At 40.0% G+C, this 17,549-nt stretch overlaps 1 protein-coding gene across 1 annotated transcript in view; it reads left to right on the top strand.

Moving 5' to 3' along the window:
* Positions 1–355: 355 nt before the first annotated feature.
* Positions 356–17,549, top strand: part of DENND5A (DENN domain containing 5A) — a 108,221-nt gene continuing 91,027 nt past the window's right edge. The window contains exon 1 of the mRNA XM_061201438.1: positions 356–506. Within this exon, the coding sequence (XP_061057421.1) occupies positions 398–506 (109 nt within the window). The 5' untranslated portion in view covers positions 356–397. The remainder of the gene's footprint in view (positions 507–17,549) is intronic.

Genomic DNA, 17,549 nt, shown 5'->3' with positions numbered 1-17,549 from the left:
CCAGCCTGCCCGAAGAGCATCACGTCATCCTTTCCGCGAGGCGCCCGCCCCCTCTCCGAAGGCGCCTGCGCAGGCGCGGCGGGAGGGGGCCGCGGTGGGGCTTCTCCTCAGCGCTTTACGCCCTTTTCCAGGCTCGCTCCGGCCGCGGCGCTCTCGGCTGGCGGCGGCGGCGGCGCGGAGGGGAAGGCGTCCAGGATGCGGCGCGGGGCGGCCCGGTGCCCCCCTGCCCCGTCACGGCAGCCGCGGCGGCCGCGGGGACCGGGCCAAGGCCGGGGGCGGCGGCCGGAGCCGCGGTAGCGTCGGCGGCGGCGGCGGGAGGGGCGGCCTGAGGGCGGGCGGGCGCCCGGTGCGGGGGCTCCGCGCTCCGCACGGCCCGGCCCGGCTCGGCCCCGGCGCCATGAGCGGCGGCGGCGGCGGAGGGGGCTCGGCGCCCAGTCGCTTCGCCGACTACTTTGTCATCTGCGGGCTGGACACTGAGACCGGGCTGGAGCCGGACGAGCTGTCGGGTAAGTGCGCGCTGAGCCCGGGCTGCTAACCCGCGGCCGCCGGGGACCCCCGAGGAAACCACCCCACCTCCGCTTTGTCCCGGGAGCAGGGCGAGGGTCGGTCGGAAGGACCCAGGGCGGGCGCGGCGTAGGGGGCGTCTCTCTGGAGGAGGGGAAACGGGCGAGGGGCTCTGAGCCTTGAGGGTTCTGAACGGCCCCTGCTCCCCGCTGAGCTGTGGCCAGATCCTCCCGGACGAGGAGGAGAGAAGGGTTGTCTTCACAGTCTGGTGAAGGTTGAGTGACTTAGTATAAAATAAAGGGAAGCTTGTCCTCGAACACCCATTAGGGAGGGAAGAAGATATCCCACGTCCTGGTGAAAGTAAGTTCCACCCAGACTTAAAAAAAAACAAACAAACCAAAAACTTGGTGAGTTTATCTGGCCTCTTCCCAAGAAGCCTGTGATTGCAGTTCCTCAAAACCGTTCTAACCCAGCGCTGGGCTGGGCCCCCTGGGTTGATGGGACGTGAAGTAATAAAGTGAACTTGGGCCACACCAAGGAGGGTGAGAACTCCCTTACATCTAGAAAGGGCTTGTATCCCGGGGCCGTGCCTTTTTATTGAAAATAATTTATGTCCTTTATGAGGCCAGCGTCATTTGTGAATAAAAGGGCAGCAGCCTAGTTGGAGAGCCTGGGTTGCGTAGTGATGCTTCTCAAGTCATCTTTCGAAGGGTAGTGGTGGGGAAGTGAAGATAGGGCCCAGATCAGATTTGGCACTAATTGCCCAAGAGTGTCAGAATTGTAAAATCCTATGAATTCCACTGCACCGGTGTCAGAGTTGTAAAATCCCCGCGAACTCCACTGCACCGTCATTGGAGCCTTTGAATCTCAAGGTTTGGAAAAGTTTTTGTCTGGAGTGTCCAGTTTGCAGGTTTCATGTGGGTGGAGGTTTGTTGTGTCATCCTGATTTGATGAGAGATACTCCTTTCTACTGTTCTATCATGATGTGTTTACTGTAAAGTTTCTCTCCTGAAGGTGATTATCCTGTTGACTAATTTTACTTTGCTTCAGAGATGACAGGACAGGTTTTGTGTGGGTTTTTTTTCCCCCCATCAGAAAAATTTCAGTGTTTCTTATGAAAAAAAAAAAAAGGTGCGTACTTCGAAATGGACTTCTTTTTTTTTTAAAAATGTGTTGTATCACATTTATTGATTTGCATATGTTGAACCATTCTTAAATCCCAGGGATAAATCCCCCTTGGTCGTGGTGTATGATCCTTTTAATGTGTTATCGAATTTGGTTTGTTAATATTTTATTGAGAATTTTTACACCTATATTCATCAGGGATACTGGCCTATAGTTTTTTTTCCTTGTCGTGTCCTTACCTGGCTTTGGTATCAGAGTGGCCTCGTAAAATGAGTTTGGAAGTGTTCTGACCTCTTCAGTTTTTTGGAAGAGTTTGACAAAGATTGATGTTAATTCTTCTTTAAATGTTTGGTAGAATTCACTAGGGATACCATCTGGTCCTTGGTTTTTCTTGTTGGGAGGTTTTTGATTACTGATTCAATTTCCTTACTCATTATTGGTTTGCTCAGATTTTCTATTGTCTCATGATTTAGTCTTGGTAGGTTGTACGTTTCTAGAAATTTATCCATTTCTTTTAGATTGTCCAATTTGTCAAAATGGACGTTTAAAAAAGTGGTAAATTAATGACCTTTAACAAGGTCAGAGCAAATACACTATTTCCTCAAATCAATAGCAGGTGGAGAAAAAATCATGAAGCAGTAATACAGTTAATACTAGGCCTCTTGTTGGGGGTAGTTTTAAGTTCACTTTTTTAGGTCTTCAAATTTTTATAATACTGATGTTAATTTTTCATGTGTGTTTCCTATTTGTTAAATTTGTGACTTTGGGATGTATCAATAGTTGTTGGAATTCAGTTCATGGTACTGGAGCTAGAAGGGACCTCAGAGAGGAAAATGAGGCCCAGGAAGGACAGTAGGGCCTATGTCCTGCTAGTTAATTGCTTGACTTTGATCCAGTGCTCCTCTTGTGACACTAAACTGCATCTCATTGCTTGGCTGGGTCTTTAGAAAACACTAACATGTTGAGAAAGACTAAAAATGACACAGTTCTCCCCAGTAAAAGAAACTTTAAATTGGTGGAATAAACCAGTGTTATTTTTATGTTGTGCTTTTAAGTGTCTATTAAATTATATAGACATTCGATTTTCAAAAATAAAGAGAGTGTTTTGCAAATGGTAAAACTTAGGAGTGGAGCCGGGAAGTGATTTGTCAGTGAGAGCATGGGTTTTGGGGTTAAACATTCTTGCTCTGCTGTTGACTAACTCTGTGACTGGGGGCCAAGTTAGATAACTCTGCTGGGGTCCTCATCTATGAAAAAGAGAATGTAAATAAAAAGTGTCTCATCAAGTAGACTCTCAAAAGGTTAATTCTCTTTTAGTGAATAACTGTTAATTATGTGGCTTTTCAGCAAGCTCAAATTATATACCTGTGAAAACTTATTGAGAGAATAAAGAAGGGGGGGATGAGCTGTATAAAATGTGTAAGGAAAGGTATTTTTCTGTCTTTTTTTTTTTTAAATTTTATTTATTTATGTATATATGTATGTATGTATGTATTGGCTGCGTTGGGTCTTCCTTGCTGCGCGCGGGCTTTCTCTAGTTGCGGTCAGCCGTTGTGGCGCGCGGGCTCAGTAGTTGTGGCTCGCGGGCTCTAGAGCACAGGCTCAGTAGTTGTGGTGCACAGGCTTAGTTGCTCTGCGGCATGTGGGATCTTCCCTGACCAGGGCTCGAACCCGTGTCTCCTGCATTGGCAGGCGGATTCTTAACCACTGCGCCATCAGGGAAGCCCTTTCTGTCTTTTTAAGTGTGGTTGCAGTAGTGGAATGCCAAGACTATTTATTCAATAGGTGGCCTTTGTTAGAATAAGCACTGATTGAAGGATTTCTTCTTTTCCTTCATTTCATTTCTGGTGGGTTGATAGGGGAATCTGGACTACCCAGAGGGAATCTTTGAGGAAAACAAAACAGAATACAAATAGCTCTTTGCGGGTCAGTCTTGAGACTCTCCAGGGTGCATTTTCTCTCTGCCTTATAGCTCCTAAACTGATGATGTCATGGTAAATGAAACTATAGGAAATTGTGAATTGCACCCAGGTTCTCTAGGGAGGTACCAAGGAGTCTATGTTCTCTCCAAGCAAATTAAGTTATATACATCAGATAGCTTCTATACTCTAGGAGTGAATCCAGAACAAGCAGATCAAAGATGCTCAGTGTTCCTTCTGGCTTTATGGAGAAAGGTTAAGATTCATTTTTTTCTGTTTGCAGCAATAAGCATAGAGCTTGCTGTGTTGAATGTAGACTCTGATCATTGAATTTATAGGAGTCTCTCCGTGTCACCTCTCCCCTTTCCTCTAGACTTAAGCATTTAGGCAAGTCATGTAGTTATTTGTTGTGCAAGGAACAGAGGAAGATATGAAAATTAATTTTGTTTTCTCTTCTGGTTAGTTGAGGGAGTACTTTGGGTTGAAGGAGAGAAAGGTAATCTATTGGTGAAGCAGAAGTCTAGCCAACTTTAGGAAATGGTATCTGCTTGTTAGCTTTTTGAGTTTGTCAAGGAGATAAGCAAATCTGGAAAAAACGTTTTTGATTTTCATTTTTCGTTATTGTTGGCCCATTCTAAGTGGGGAGGCAGATGGTAGTAGAGTCCAGTCCCTCTTTCTGCCTCTTTGATGGATGGGTGTTCTGGGCATCTTCATTTTCCCTTTTTCTTCTTATGGTCACCACCAGGTAACTGCAGGAGAAGGTTTACCATGACATGGGAGTCCTGAGTTTACTTTCCCTATCTCTGCCTGAGAGTTAAGTTTCCAGAATGCTAGTAAGCTATTTCTTACTATGGAATCTTTACGTTCCTCTGCACTGACCTGCACCCAGCATTGAGATATAAGTATCCTAGGTTTATGCATCCACTACTGCAGTTTCCCAGGCTCTGAGTGGTGGGTCTTGCCAAGAATCGAAGAGAGGGCTTAGGAACATAGATAGTTGAGAAACTGGCCAGTGTCCTGTATGAACCTGCTTAGAACACTGACGTACCCTGAAATCATCTCTTAATGTCATCATTAGAAGAGAGAAAAAATGCTCCCTGTCCAGGAAAGCCAGAGGACTGGTCAGATCCTACTTCTCCTTAACTATATTGGGCAATGAAATTAGAACAACAGAATCACGGAATGTCAAACATGGAAGCTCTCTTAGAGACTATATAACCTTCTGATTTTACAGATGAGGAAACTGAGGCTCTGAGAAAGTTGGAGAATATTTGTCTCCCTTGCCACGTTTTATCCTTCTTTTCTCTTACTTGAGTGATGCTTTGCATGCTTTGCAGTAGTTTGATGAGTGTGGGGGAGACAAGTAAAATACTTGTCTGGCAGGGGCAGTAGCAGACATGGCAGTCTTGTCTGGTGCAGGTTTCCGTTTCATGTTAAGCAAGAATACTGTGCATGATTATCAAGAGAGAGATCTTAATTTTTTTTAGCTTTTTCTTTTTTAATATAGTTTTAAAAATTTGTTTATTTTATTTATTTTTGACTGCGTTGGGTCTTCGTTGCTGCGCGCGGGCTTTCTCTAGTTGAGGCGAGTGGGGGCTACTCTTCGTTGTGGTGCACGGGCTTCTCATTGCAGTGGCTTTTCTTGTTGCGGAGCATGGGCTCTAGGCGTGCGGGCTTCAGTAGTTGTGGCACACTGGCTCAGTAGTTGTGGCTCACGGGCCTATTTGCTCCGTGGCATGTGGGATCTTCCCAGACCAGGGTTCGAACCCGTGTCCCCTGCGTTGGCAGGCAGATTCCCAACCACTGCGCCACCAGGGAAGCCTAGCTTTTTCTTTTAATGTAATTTCACACCAAACGTTGACATGAATGGTACAAAGAACTTCAGTACATCCTTTTTCCAGATTCACTGTTAACATTTTGCTCCAGTTGCTTTATCACTTATATATGTGTCTTATCTTTCTAATATATAAAAAATCTTTATTGAGATTTAATTTTATTTAAAGTACACAATTCAGTGTTTTTTAGTATATTCAGAGTTGTGAAAGCATGACTAAAATCAATTTTAGAATATTTTCATCACTCTTCCCCCAAAACCTATACCCTTTAGCAGTTACTTCCCATATCCTTCCAACTCCCTAACGCCCCAGCTCTAAGCAACCACTAATCTACTTTCCTTTTTTCCTCCTTGGGTGAAAAAACTTTTATTTTCTTATCACCAAATCAGTACTAGTTCACATCATTATTCTTCACATCCATGATAATAAGAAAAACTTAATCTCTTCATAGTAGTTAACATTTTAATATAGATCCTTCTAGACCTTTTATTAAAATGAAAGTTATTTTTGTTATTGTACTTATAATTTCGTAAAAACAGGTGCTGATGAGTTGGAGAAAGAAGAGAGTTTGAGGGCAGTAGGTTGATTGGGAACCAGTAATCTACCTTTGATCTTTATGGATTTGTCTATTCTGGATATTTCATATAAATGGAATCATACGATGTATGGTCTTTTGTGATTGGCTTCTTTCACCTAGCATGTTTTAAAGGTTCATCTATGTTGTAGCATGTATCAGTATATCATTTCTTTTTATGTCTGAATGATATTGTATAAATATACCACATTTTACTTATCATAAGTTGATGGACATTTGGGTTATTTATATACTTTTTGGTTATTATAAATAATGCTACTGTAAACATTTGTGTACATATTTTTGTGTGGACATATGTTTTCATATCTCTTAGGTATATACCTAGGAGTGGAATAGCTGGGTCATATGGCAATTCTATGTTTAACCTTTTGAGAAATTGCAGACTGTTTTCCAAAACAGCTGCACCGGTTTTCATTCCCACTAGCAGTGTTTGAGGGTTCCACACTCTGTATCCTCACCAACACTTATTATCTTTTTGCTCATGGGCATCCTAGTGGGTGTAAAGTGGGTATCTAGTGGGTATCTCAGTGTGGTTTTGATTTGCATATTCTTGATGACTAAGAAGGATATCTGATTTAAAAGAAAAAAAAAAAGTTATCTCTTCTCAGAGATGAAGTGGGTATAAAAAGTTTGATGAGCCAGTTTCAAACAGGGAGTCAATTTGAAATAACCTTAATTTTTATTTTCCTCTACCAATCTGGTCAATTCAGCACAGATTCTCTCATGATCATTTTATAAAGGCATCCCTGCTCTGAAGCTCAGACTCCTAGCTGAAGCAAAACTCAAATCCTGGTAGCTTACCTCAGGCATCTGTGGATACTTCCAGAGTTCAGGGTAGAAGGGGGAGATTTCCTAAGTTAGGTCATGTGTTTCCTTTTATAAGGTAGAGCAAATAAGAAGTCAAGAGGAGACACTACTAGCACACAGAAAACAATTACAGAGCAGCCCCAAGGCGATTTAAAATTATATGCTAAATTTAGTTGGAGAGGCTATATTTTTAACATAAGAGCACCCTACTTCACGCTCTCTCAGGTAGGGAGGATTACATTGAAGGTAAGTGGATTTTACTTTAATAACAATGGGGCTCTGTTCCTCTCTTCTTAGGAGGAAATCCCGAGTCACTGTGTTTCGTGCTTAAACCAAATTCTCTTAGACTCTGTTCCGCCCTTCCTTCCTTCTGTACTAGATTATAAATAAAGTTTTCTTTGCCTAGGGCCTCCTTCGGCAATACCCATTTCCAGTCCTATATCCTTTTATAAGCTTGTTTTTTTTGCTAACTCTAGTGGAAGGTGTACTTGTACTTGGCTTGGCTTCTCAATTCCTGTTGCCATCCCTGGATTTGAATTACTGTCAGGTGGTCTTAGAGGTCTCTCAGGAACCCAGGTACACATGAGGGAACCTATACTTGATATGTTTTAGGTTACTGCTGATATGGCATAGGACCTAGTAAAAGAGAGAAAGCCTTGCCCTTTAGAAGCTGGTGACTTCTTGTGGAATTCAGTGATTACACAGAGACTATCGTTGCCAGATTTTTAGGTTTAGTTCTCAAAAGTTATTAAGTGAGGCAGTTACTGGTCAAATGTCTATGTTCCATATGTTTGTGATGACTGATTTTAGTTTGGAGTATACAGAACCCTGGACTGGGTTTTTGAGTGTCAGAGTCCTGTCGTGGTGGAAAATGAGGGCACGTGCTAGCTTTCAAGCTATTTTCTTCCAAGTGTGCTTCCAAGGGGTTGGGTATGGCTCCAGGAAGTTAGATGGGAACAGCTATGGTTTAGACCATCAAGTTTCTCAAATGTTATACTTAGGATATTTGCTTGATGGTCATCCACGGGATCTAGCATAGTTTCTTGTTAAAGAGAGCCAGGTTAGTAATTCCTGTTTGTTTGTTTCGTTCATTAGTGTGATGGGCAATTCAGGTCAAAATTTTGCTAGGCCATCTGTGGTCTACTGAATGGGCTGAACTAGCTGCATTAGTCTAAAATGTTTTCATGGAGTGCTGAGAGGCTGAGAGCAGGGAGATGTGTGGCGGTTCCTCTTTTTTTTAAATTTATTTTTATTTTTTTTTAAATTAGTTAATTAATTTATTAGTTATATTTGGTTGCATTGGGTCTTCGTTGCTGCATGCGGGCTTTCTCTAGTTGTGGTGAGCGGGGGCTACTCTTCGTTGCGGTGCGCAGGCTTCACATTGCGGTGACTTCTCTTGTTGCGGAGCACGGGCTCTAGGCCGTGCGAGCTTCAGTAGTTGCAGCACATGGGCTCAGTAGTTGTGGCTTGCAGGCTGTAGAGCGCAGGCTCAGTAGTTGTGGTGCACGGGCTTAGTTGCTCCATGGCATGTGGGATCTCCCCGGACCAGGGCTCGAACCTGTGTCCCCTGCATTGGCAGGCAGGTTCTTAACCACTGTGCCACCAGGGAAGCCCCTGGAGGTTCCTCTTATTAAGCTTCATCCCTCTGTGAGTGTGGGATTTCTTGTTTTCTAAACTACTTCTAGGTGGCAAAACATAATATAAGTGTGCATTCATTTATATTGGTCACAGAATCAAAAACTGTCAGAGCTAGATCTGAGATAGTCCAGCCACCACTTTTGACAGATGGTAATGATTAATATTTGTAAATGATTTAATAGTTTTTAAACAGTTTTTAATATTTTCAGTCCCATTTGAAAATATAATTTTTTGTCCACTGTTACCCAGAAAGTTAGAAAGAACTGTTAGAATCCAGGTCTTCTGTCTGCTGTCTCACCAGTGATGAGATTATTCTTTTTTTTTTTTGGCTGCATCATGCGGCTTTCAGGATCTTAGTTCCCCGACCAGGGATTGAACCTGAGCCCTCAGCAATGAAAGCCCAGAGTCCTAACCACTGGACCGCCAGGGAATTCCCGAGATTATTCTTTTAAAATGATAGATTTGGGAATACTGAAGCAATGGCTTAATCATTGAGTAGCAGAGCTGTGGCATGGCCTCTTTGATCAGTCCCCAACTCACAATGCAGTAGAGGAACTCTGTCAGGGGAGGAGTCAGGTCACTCGTTTTTTGAATTGTAGTTAAGGCTGGTTGTTATTTTTTATATATATATTTTCCTGTCTCCCCATTCTTATCAGTTCTGGAAATGTTTTTCTTAGACCAAATAGTTACTGAGGCTTTGTTTCTAAGAAGTTCTGTTCTTTGTGTGGCTGTTTCAGGATGTTTTATGCTGTTTGTCTGAGGTCTGTTTTCTTTGAAAAGAAAAAAAAGAGGGTTGTACCTACTAACCTCAGAAATCCCTCAGTGTAGCCTGCAGGTTGCATCTTTTTGTGGTTGTTGTTGGGTGCTGGCTGTGACTTCTGATTTACCATATTCTTTATAATGAAAGGTAATGGGAAGCAACTAAGAAACTTTCAGGATTTTTTGTTTTTTTGAATTTTATTTTATTTATTTTTTTATACAGCAGGTTCTTATTAGTTATCTGTTTTATACATATTAGTGTATACATGTCAATCCCAATCTCCCAATTCATCCCACCACCACCACCTCCCCTGCCACTTTCTCCCTTGGTGTCCATACGTTTTGTTCTCTACATCTGTGTCTCTATTTCTGCCCTGCAAACCGGTTCATCTGTACCATTTTTCTAGGTTCCACATATATGCGTTAATATACGATATTTGTTTTTCTCTTTCGGACTTACTTCACACTGTATGACAGTCTCTAGATCCATCCACGTCTCTACAAATCACCCAATTTCGTTCCTTTTATGGCTGAGTAATATTCCATTGTATATATGTACTACATTTTCTTTATCCATTCGTCTGTCGATGGGCATTTAGGTTGCTTCCATGACCTGGCTATTGTAAAGAAACTTACAGGATTTTTAAAGTCAGGAAGACAGAGAAGGAAATGATTTAGAAATAACAATCATAAGCCATGATCTATAAGTGGATAAACCCAATTTACAACAAATTACATTCATTAAAAACAGTAATACATTAGAATTACTCTCCAGGAATGTCAAAATAATTGGTTCCTTTCTCAGTTGTGTCATCTCTGGTGTCCTTTTTTTCTTTATTTTTGTAGTTTTAGAATAACGGCTTTCTAACAATGTCATGAAGATAGGTATTAATTATTGTTATATTGTTGAAGAAAACCAGAGGTTTTATTTTGAGTAAGTTAAATGTCTCTTTTCTTGTTTTCCCCATAGTCTTTTTTTTTTTTAATTAAAAAAAATAGTTATTTATTTATTTTTTGGCTGCATCAGGTCTTAGTTGTGGCACGCGGGATATTTTGTTGCAGCGCATGGGCCCTTTGTTGCAGTGTGTGGGCTTCTCTCTAGTTGTGGCACACAGGTTCATTAGTTGTGGCGCACGGGCTCATTAGTTGTGGAGCATGGGCTTAGTTGCCCCATGGCATGTGGGATCTTAGTTCCCTGACCAGGGATCAAACCGATGTCCCCTGCATTGCAAGACGGATTCTTAACCACTGGACCACCAGGGAAGTCCCTTCCCTGGAGTCTTTGACAATGACCATTACATTAAAATTTTTTTTCCTGATTATAAAAACCATAGGTCATTATACAAATTTAAAAATGACAGAACTGTATTATAACTTCTCTTGTCCCAGAGTCAGGTAGACAAATTTCTGAGCTTTGCTAGAAGAAATGCTTTACATAGTAGGTATTTGATAAAGATTTGTATTAATTATGAAAAGGTAAAGGCTGCTTATTCAGATTTTCAAAGAATTGTATGTAATCCTATATATATTTTTTTCTGATATAAGGCATAGTACTTAACTTTTTAGAACTTAAAGAAGCCAGACTTCCACAACTTTTCTAAGTGCTAAGTAATAAAGAAGGTGGGGTCTGTAGAGGAGAAGAGTAGCAATGATTGTTTACCCATACTCAAAAAGCTGAGGGTCAACGTCAGATTTAGAGGTAAGATGGTGATGGGAGAGGCATTTTGTATTGCACTGTGATTATTTTGTAATTTTTAATATATAAAGCTAAATTTTATAATAGTTCAGATGAACCTTTTTTTTTTTAATGAATCTAGTTTTAGTTTATTTAACCAGTCCCGTGGACTTAGGATCACAATCTCTTATTGGGAAAAATAAAACAAATACCTAGAAGTATTACCTGCTAAACTGACATCCATACAGTTTTGCTTAACTCTGAGGTTCTGTATGTTCAAATGGTATTTAATCCCTTTCTTTGCTAAGTAATTAACCTAGTATTCTTCTTTTGCCCCCATTTTCTCACATCTCTGTGAAACACATTCTTTCCACTGCACTTTTATTGTGTGGAAAGTTGGTATTTAAGCATTTGTAGTTTTATCTTCTAGAAGAATGCTTAGTGTTTTGTGGAGGATTGTTGGTCTCCTGGTCTAGCTCTGTTGGCTGCTTAGCTCAGTTGGTTATGAGTGTGATGAATTTAATAAGGCCAGGGTCATTGAGTCAGTCTTGGTAAGGACCAGTTAGCTTTGTTTACCCACTTTTGTACTAGCCTCAGCTGACCATCCCACTCACAAGTACACTGTAGTTAATGGGGAACACAGGCAAGGAATGAGGCTAGAGTAAGCTGTTCAATCCCTGATAACTAAATTAATAGCTATTTATTGTTTAGTGAATACATTTCAATTCTAGGTACCAAATGACATTATCCTCGCTTTACGGATTAGGAAACTAAAGTGCAGAGAATTTAAATAACATGCTTGAGTTCACATAGCAAGAATTGGGAACCTCTTTTCCCTGTCTCTAAAGTCCTCTACCATATACCTTTCTGTTATTGAAAGACCAACTTAGTGATGGGACACTTGTTTGCATACATGTGTGAGATAGAGTTGCTGTTCTTGTGGAGCTCATAGTCTTCTGACCAGTCAGGCATATATAAACCAATAGCTGTGGAAAAGGATCAGTTCCTTAAGCGAGGAGCAGATAATGAGGTGTTGCTGGGGTTCAGGAGAGGGAAAGAGTTCTGTTCTCTAGCTTTGTAGTTTATGTCTTGCAAAATTTGCTATAGAGGGCTTAGCTCTGGCTGTGACCCTGAACAAAAACATGGTCTCTTATGTATTCATTGATTAGTTCAATGCTCATTTAATATGTAGAAAAACACCTTTGGCCTATACATAAGTTATAGACTCTGAGGTTTGGAAAAAACATATTTGAAGGTCAACCATGTAAGGAGTGGTATTTTCTCTCTCTAAAAATAAAACTTTAAATTATAAAGTACATATTTCTTATAGGGAACTTAGAAATTATAGCAAGGTACAGAAATAAGTCACTCACGAGTGACTATTCAGAATTAAGCTTGTAGCATTTTGATGTCTTTTTGTAGTTCCTTCCAATTTTTAAAAATTTGTATTGCAGTCTGCCTTAAGCACAAGTTCTAAGTATATAGCTTGATTTATTTTTACATCTGTTTACATGTGTATAATCATCACTGATATTCTTTCCAGTTTTTACTATATGTGGGTGTATGTGTGTATACTTTTACATACTGTGATAAGGCGAAATGTAAACGTTTTATGTTTTGATTTTGTTTTTCACTTAATGTCCTGTCATGAGTATTTCTCAATATCAGCAGGTATTCTTCTGAAATTTTATTGTGCCTAGTTAAGAGTTAATTAATTACAAGTAATAGAAACTCATTCAAACAAGCTGAAGTAAAAAGGGGATTTATTTCAAATTATAACATTCTATATATTTATAAATAACATCTTTTTTTAAAAAATTAATTTATTATTTATTTATTTATTTTTGGCTGTGTTGGGTCTTTGTTGCTGCATGAGGGCTTTCTCTAGTTGCGGCAAGTGGGGGCTACTCTTCATTGCGGTGCGCGGGCTTCCCATGGCGGTGGCTTCCCCTGTTGCAGAGCCCAGGCTCCAGGCGCGCGGGCTTCAGTAGTTGTGGCACGCAGGCTCAGTAGTTGTGGCACACGGGCTTAGCTGCTCCGCGGCATGTGGGATCTTCCCGGACCAGGGCTCGAACCCGTGTCCCCTGCATTGGCAGGCGGATTCTTAACCACTGCGCCACCAGGGAAGTCCTACAAATAACATCTTAAAAAGTATCCCACATCAGTACAAAGATCTTTCTGGTGAATATATTCAAATTTTTCTTTCATCAAATACCCTTGTACAAGTATTTTTACACTTGTGGGAGTCATTGTATGGGATTAATTGCTAAAACTAGACTGTGAGTCCAAGGAATAATGTACATTTTAAGTTTTAATAGATATTGCCAAATCGCCCTCTTCAAAAGATTAGCCTCTCACCAACAATACGATTCTACCAATTTTTTCTCTACATCTGTAACAAAATATTAACTGCTTTTCTAAAATGTTTTCAATCTGCTGGGAAGAAAATGTGTGTTTTAATCTAAATTTAATTATTTGTGAGGCTGAGTATCTTTTCATATATTTCATGTACACTTGTGTATTTCATGTTTTACTCCTTCAATGAATTACCTGTTCAGTCCTTTTGTTCATATTTCTGTTGTGTTGTTTATCTTTTTCTCATTGATTTGCAGAAACTTTATCTCTTAGGAATATTTTGATTCTCAGGAAATACCTCAAAAACACTTGCAGTGAAAAAAAATATATGTACACTAATATAGAGTTATAAAATTGAGATCATAAGAGAAAAAAAGTGTTGTATCCTGCTTTTTAAATTTACTATTATATGTTGATCATTTTCCCATGTTTTTAAATATGTCTTGAATAGTTTTCTCATGCCATTAAGTATTCTTCATAAACATGATTTTAATTGTTATTTGATTCCAAAGTATGAGTGAACTGTAAAATTTTAATGATTACTTGGCACTTGGGTGGTTTGTTTATACTTTTTAATGATAAATAATTTTACAACGTGTATACTTTATACAAATCTGTGTGTCTGTTGCTTTAGTATATATAACAGTAAGACAGTTATTAAGTCAAATTAGATGAACCTTTAAGCACATTTCATGTGTAATGATGAATTTCTTCTTGGAAGTGCTATACCAATTTATGCTCACTTCTAGCTTGCCATCATTTATGTGTGTGTGTGTATATATATATATATATATATATATATTTTTTTTTTTTTTTTGGTGGGGGTGGTAGATTACACATAACATAAAATTTACCATTTTAACCATTTAACACAGTTCAGTGGCATTTAGTACATTTCACAATATTGTGCAGCCATCACCATTATGATATATATAACATGTTCATCACCCCAAAAGGAAACCTGTACTCATTGAACAGTCACTCCCTATTCCTCCCTCCCCCAAACCCCCGGCAACCTCTAATCTGCTTTCCATTTCTTTGAATTTGCCTATTCTGGATATTTCATATAAATGGAATCATATAATATATGGCCTTTTGTGACTGGCTTCTTTCACTTAGCATAATGTTTCCAAGGTTTATCCATGTTGTAGCATAAATTAGTACCTCATTCCTTCCATTATATGGCTATTATTGTATATATGAATGTTTATTCATCCATCTCTTGATGGACATTTGGGTTGTTTCCACTTTTTGGCTATTATGAATAGTGCTGCTGTGAGCATTTGTGTTCAAGGTTCTGTAGGAACACCTGTTTGAGTATACACCCAGGAGTGGAATTGTTGGGTCATATGGTAACTCTGTGTTTAATCTTTTGAAGAACTGCCAAACTGTTTTCCACAGTGACTGCACCATTTTACATTCACACTGTCAACACACGAGGGCTCTACTTTCTCCACATCCTCACTAATTCTCATTATTTTCCTTTTTTGGGCTATCATTATGTTTTAATCTGTATTTCTTTGACTATTACTAAGGTAGATTTAAAAAAAAGCTATTTATTAATCCTTTGTATTCGTATCGTGAATTGTCTGTGTATGCTTTTTATAATTTCTCTTATTGCTCTTTTTTTGTGGGGGATTGGGGAGGGTTGAGGCTGGGGTACTTTTGAAGGATAATTATGGATTTCTTTTGCTTAGGAAAGCTGGTGAGTTTGCTGCAGAAGTAAGGGGTAAAAAAATGCGGTTTGGAGGGTGTATTAGTTTCCTATGGCTGCTGCAACAGATTACCATAAACTGGGCTGCTTAAAACAATAGTGATTTTTTTTTTTCCCCTCTGTTCTGGAGGCCAGAAGTCCAAATTCAAGGTGTCAGCAGGCTGCATTCCCTCAGAGGGCCCTGGGGAGAATAATTCTTTGCCTCTCCCAGCTTCTGGTGGCTGCCAGCATTTCTTGGCTTCTGGCCACATCACTCACATCGTCACATCACCATCACCTTTGTGTCTTCTCTGTGTGTCTATCTTATAAGGATACTTCTCTTTGGATTTAGGGCCCACTCAGCTAATTCAGGATGATCTTCTCATCTCAAGATCTTTGATAACATCTGTAAAGATCTTTTCAAATAAGATAATATTCATGGGTTCTGGGGAGTACGATGTGGACATTTCTTTTTTGGGGGCAGCATTCCACCCACTACAGAGGGGCTAAAGGGTAGGTCTTGAATTTCTCCAAGTGTGAGCAAGAAGCAGAGAGGAGTAAAAAGGAGAGCCTAGGAAGAATACTTAGGAAAGAAGAAACTAATATCACCATTGCTCTGTACTGTTACTACACTTGGCATTGAGAAATACCATTGGACTTTTTTTGGCCGTGCTGTGTGGCTTGTGGGATCTTAGTTCCCCAACCAGGGATTGAACCTGGGGCATGGCAATGAAAGCGCTGAGTCCTAACCCCTGGACTGCCAGGGAACTCTCTAGGACTGTTTTTTTTTTCTTTGATTGCCTGATTGGTTCACTTTTTTTTTTTTTTTTAAATGTCTGAAACATTTATATTAACATATTTCCATACAAATAACCCAATGGAAGTTTAGTATTAGTTGTTTTGTTTGTTTGTTTATACTGCAGGTTCTTATTAGTCATCAATTTTTTTAAATTAAATTTTTTAAATTAAAGTATAGTTGATTTACAGTGATTTACAGTGTTATACCATAGGATTTTAGGATAAAAATGACTTAGGTCCAGTTATATTTGACAGAAGCCATGTAACTCCGACAAAAATCAAACTTCTGTTTTGGTAGAACATTCTTATCTATAATAAAGTATTTCTTTAGCACAGTGATGTTGGAACCAGTCAGATATGTTGTCATTGTCATCAGTAATCACTGTCTTATCTAGGCCTTGTATTTGTGCTATATTCTTTTAATATAGGCAACAAAGGCTCATAAAAGAGAAGCAAGAGCTGGTTGGACTTTCCAAACCTCTCATTTTACAGAGGAAGAACATGTGGCTGGGAGGGTTTTTTTTTTTTTTGGGAGGGTTTTGAATAATTTGTCTGGGTTCCCACAGCTGGTTAGTTAACTTAGCAATGAAACTTGAATTTGGGGTCCCTTAATTCTTAGGTGAGTGTTGTTTCCCATGATATGGTATACAAACTGTGCAAACTGTTAAAGAAGTAAATATTTGTGAATCTATATCTGTATCTATATTGGTCTCCTCTCCTTAAAGCTGAGGTTCTCTGCTGGGATAGTAAAGGATATAGTGTAGCCTAAAAGTTACATCTGTCACCTGGATCAGAATCTTCCATTTACTGTTTGTGTGACCTTGGGTGATTTACTTCTCTGTGTTTTAATTACTTCTTTTTTTTTTTTGTAAATTTATTTATTTTATTTATTTTTGACTGCGTTGGGTCTTCGTTGCTGCACGCGGGTTTCTCTAGTTGCGGCAAGTGGGGCCACTCTTTGTCGCTTTGCACGGGCTTCTCATTGTGATGGCTTCTCTTGTTGCAGAGCATGGGCTCCAGGTGCGTGGGCTTCAGTAGTTGTGGCACGTGGGCTCAGTGGTTGTGGCTCGTGGGCTCTAGACTGCAGGCTCAGTAGTTGTGGTGCACGGGCTTAGTTGCTCCGCAGCATGTGAGATCTTCCAGGACCAGGGCTGGAACCCGTGTGCCCTGCATTGGCAGGCGGACTCTCAACCACTGTGCCACCAGGGAAGCCCTAGTTACTTCGTTTTTAAAATGGAAATAAAACCTATCTCTTAGGGTTCTTGTAGGATTAAATAAGTTAATACATTAAATGGCTTGGAATAGTGCCTGGCACATGATGAGTATCCATTAAATGTTTGCTATTGCTAACATTTTTATTCTTTGCATCACTTAATTTTCTATATAATTTTGACATTGTTGGGAAGTGGAAATGGGGTAATAGTACTACATACATTATCTCATTTGGGCCTGTTAGCAACCATATGAGAGAAGTTCTATTTTTCCCATTTTATGGATGAGGAAACTGAGGCACAACACAATTAATTTGCCTGAGGTTATACAGCTAATATTCAGAAAGGCTGGGGTTCGAACTCAGATCTGTCAGAATCTGGAGTTTATGCTTTAAAAAAAAAGTAAAACTTTACTAAGGAAACAAACAAACAAACATAGTAAAGTACACGTCAAAGTGTACACTGTGATATATTTTCACAAACTGAGCACACCCGTGTTGCCAGAACCCCAGAATCCTTCCTTGTGCTTCTTCTGGTCCGTAATTGCCCTCCCACCCACCAAAGGTAACCACTGTTCTGACTTCTAACAGCATAAATTAGTTTTGCCTGTCTTTGTACTTTATATAAATGTAACC

The sequence above is a fragment of the Eubalaena glacialis genome, chromosome 10 (genome assembly GCF_028564815.1).
Source record: "Eubalaena glacialis isolate mEubGla1 chromosome 10, mEubGla1.1.hap2.+ XY, whole genome shotgun sequence".
Classification (NCBI taxonomy): domain Eukaryota; kingdom Metazoa; phylum Chordata; class Mammalia; order Artiodactyla; family Balaenidae; genus Eubalaena; species Eubalaena glacialis.
Note: the sequence above shows the minus strand (reverse complement) of the source record. Positions and strands in the feature narration are given on the sequence as shown.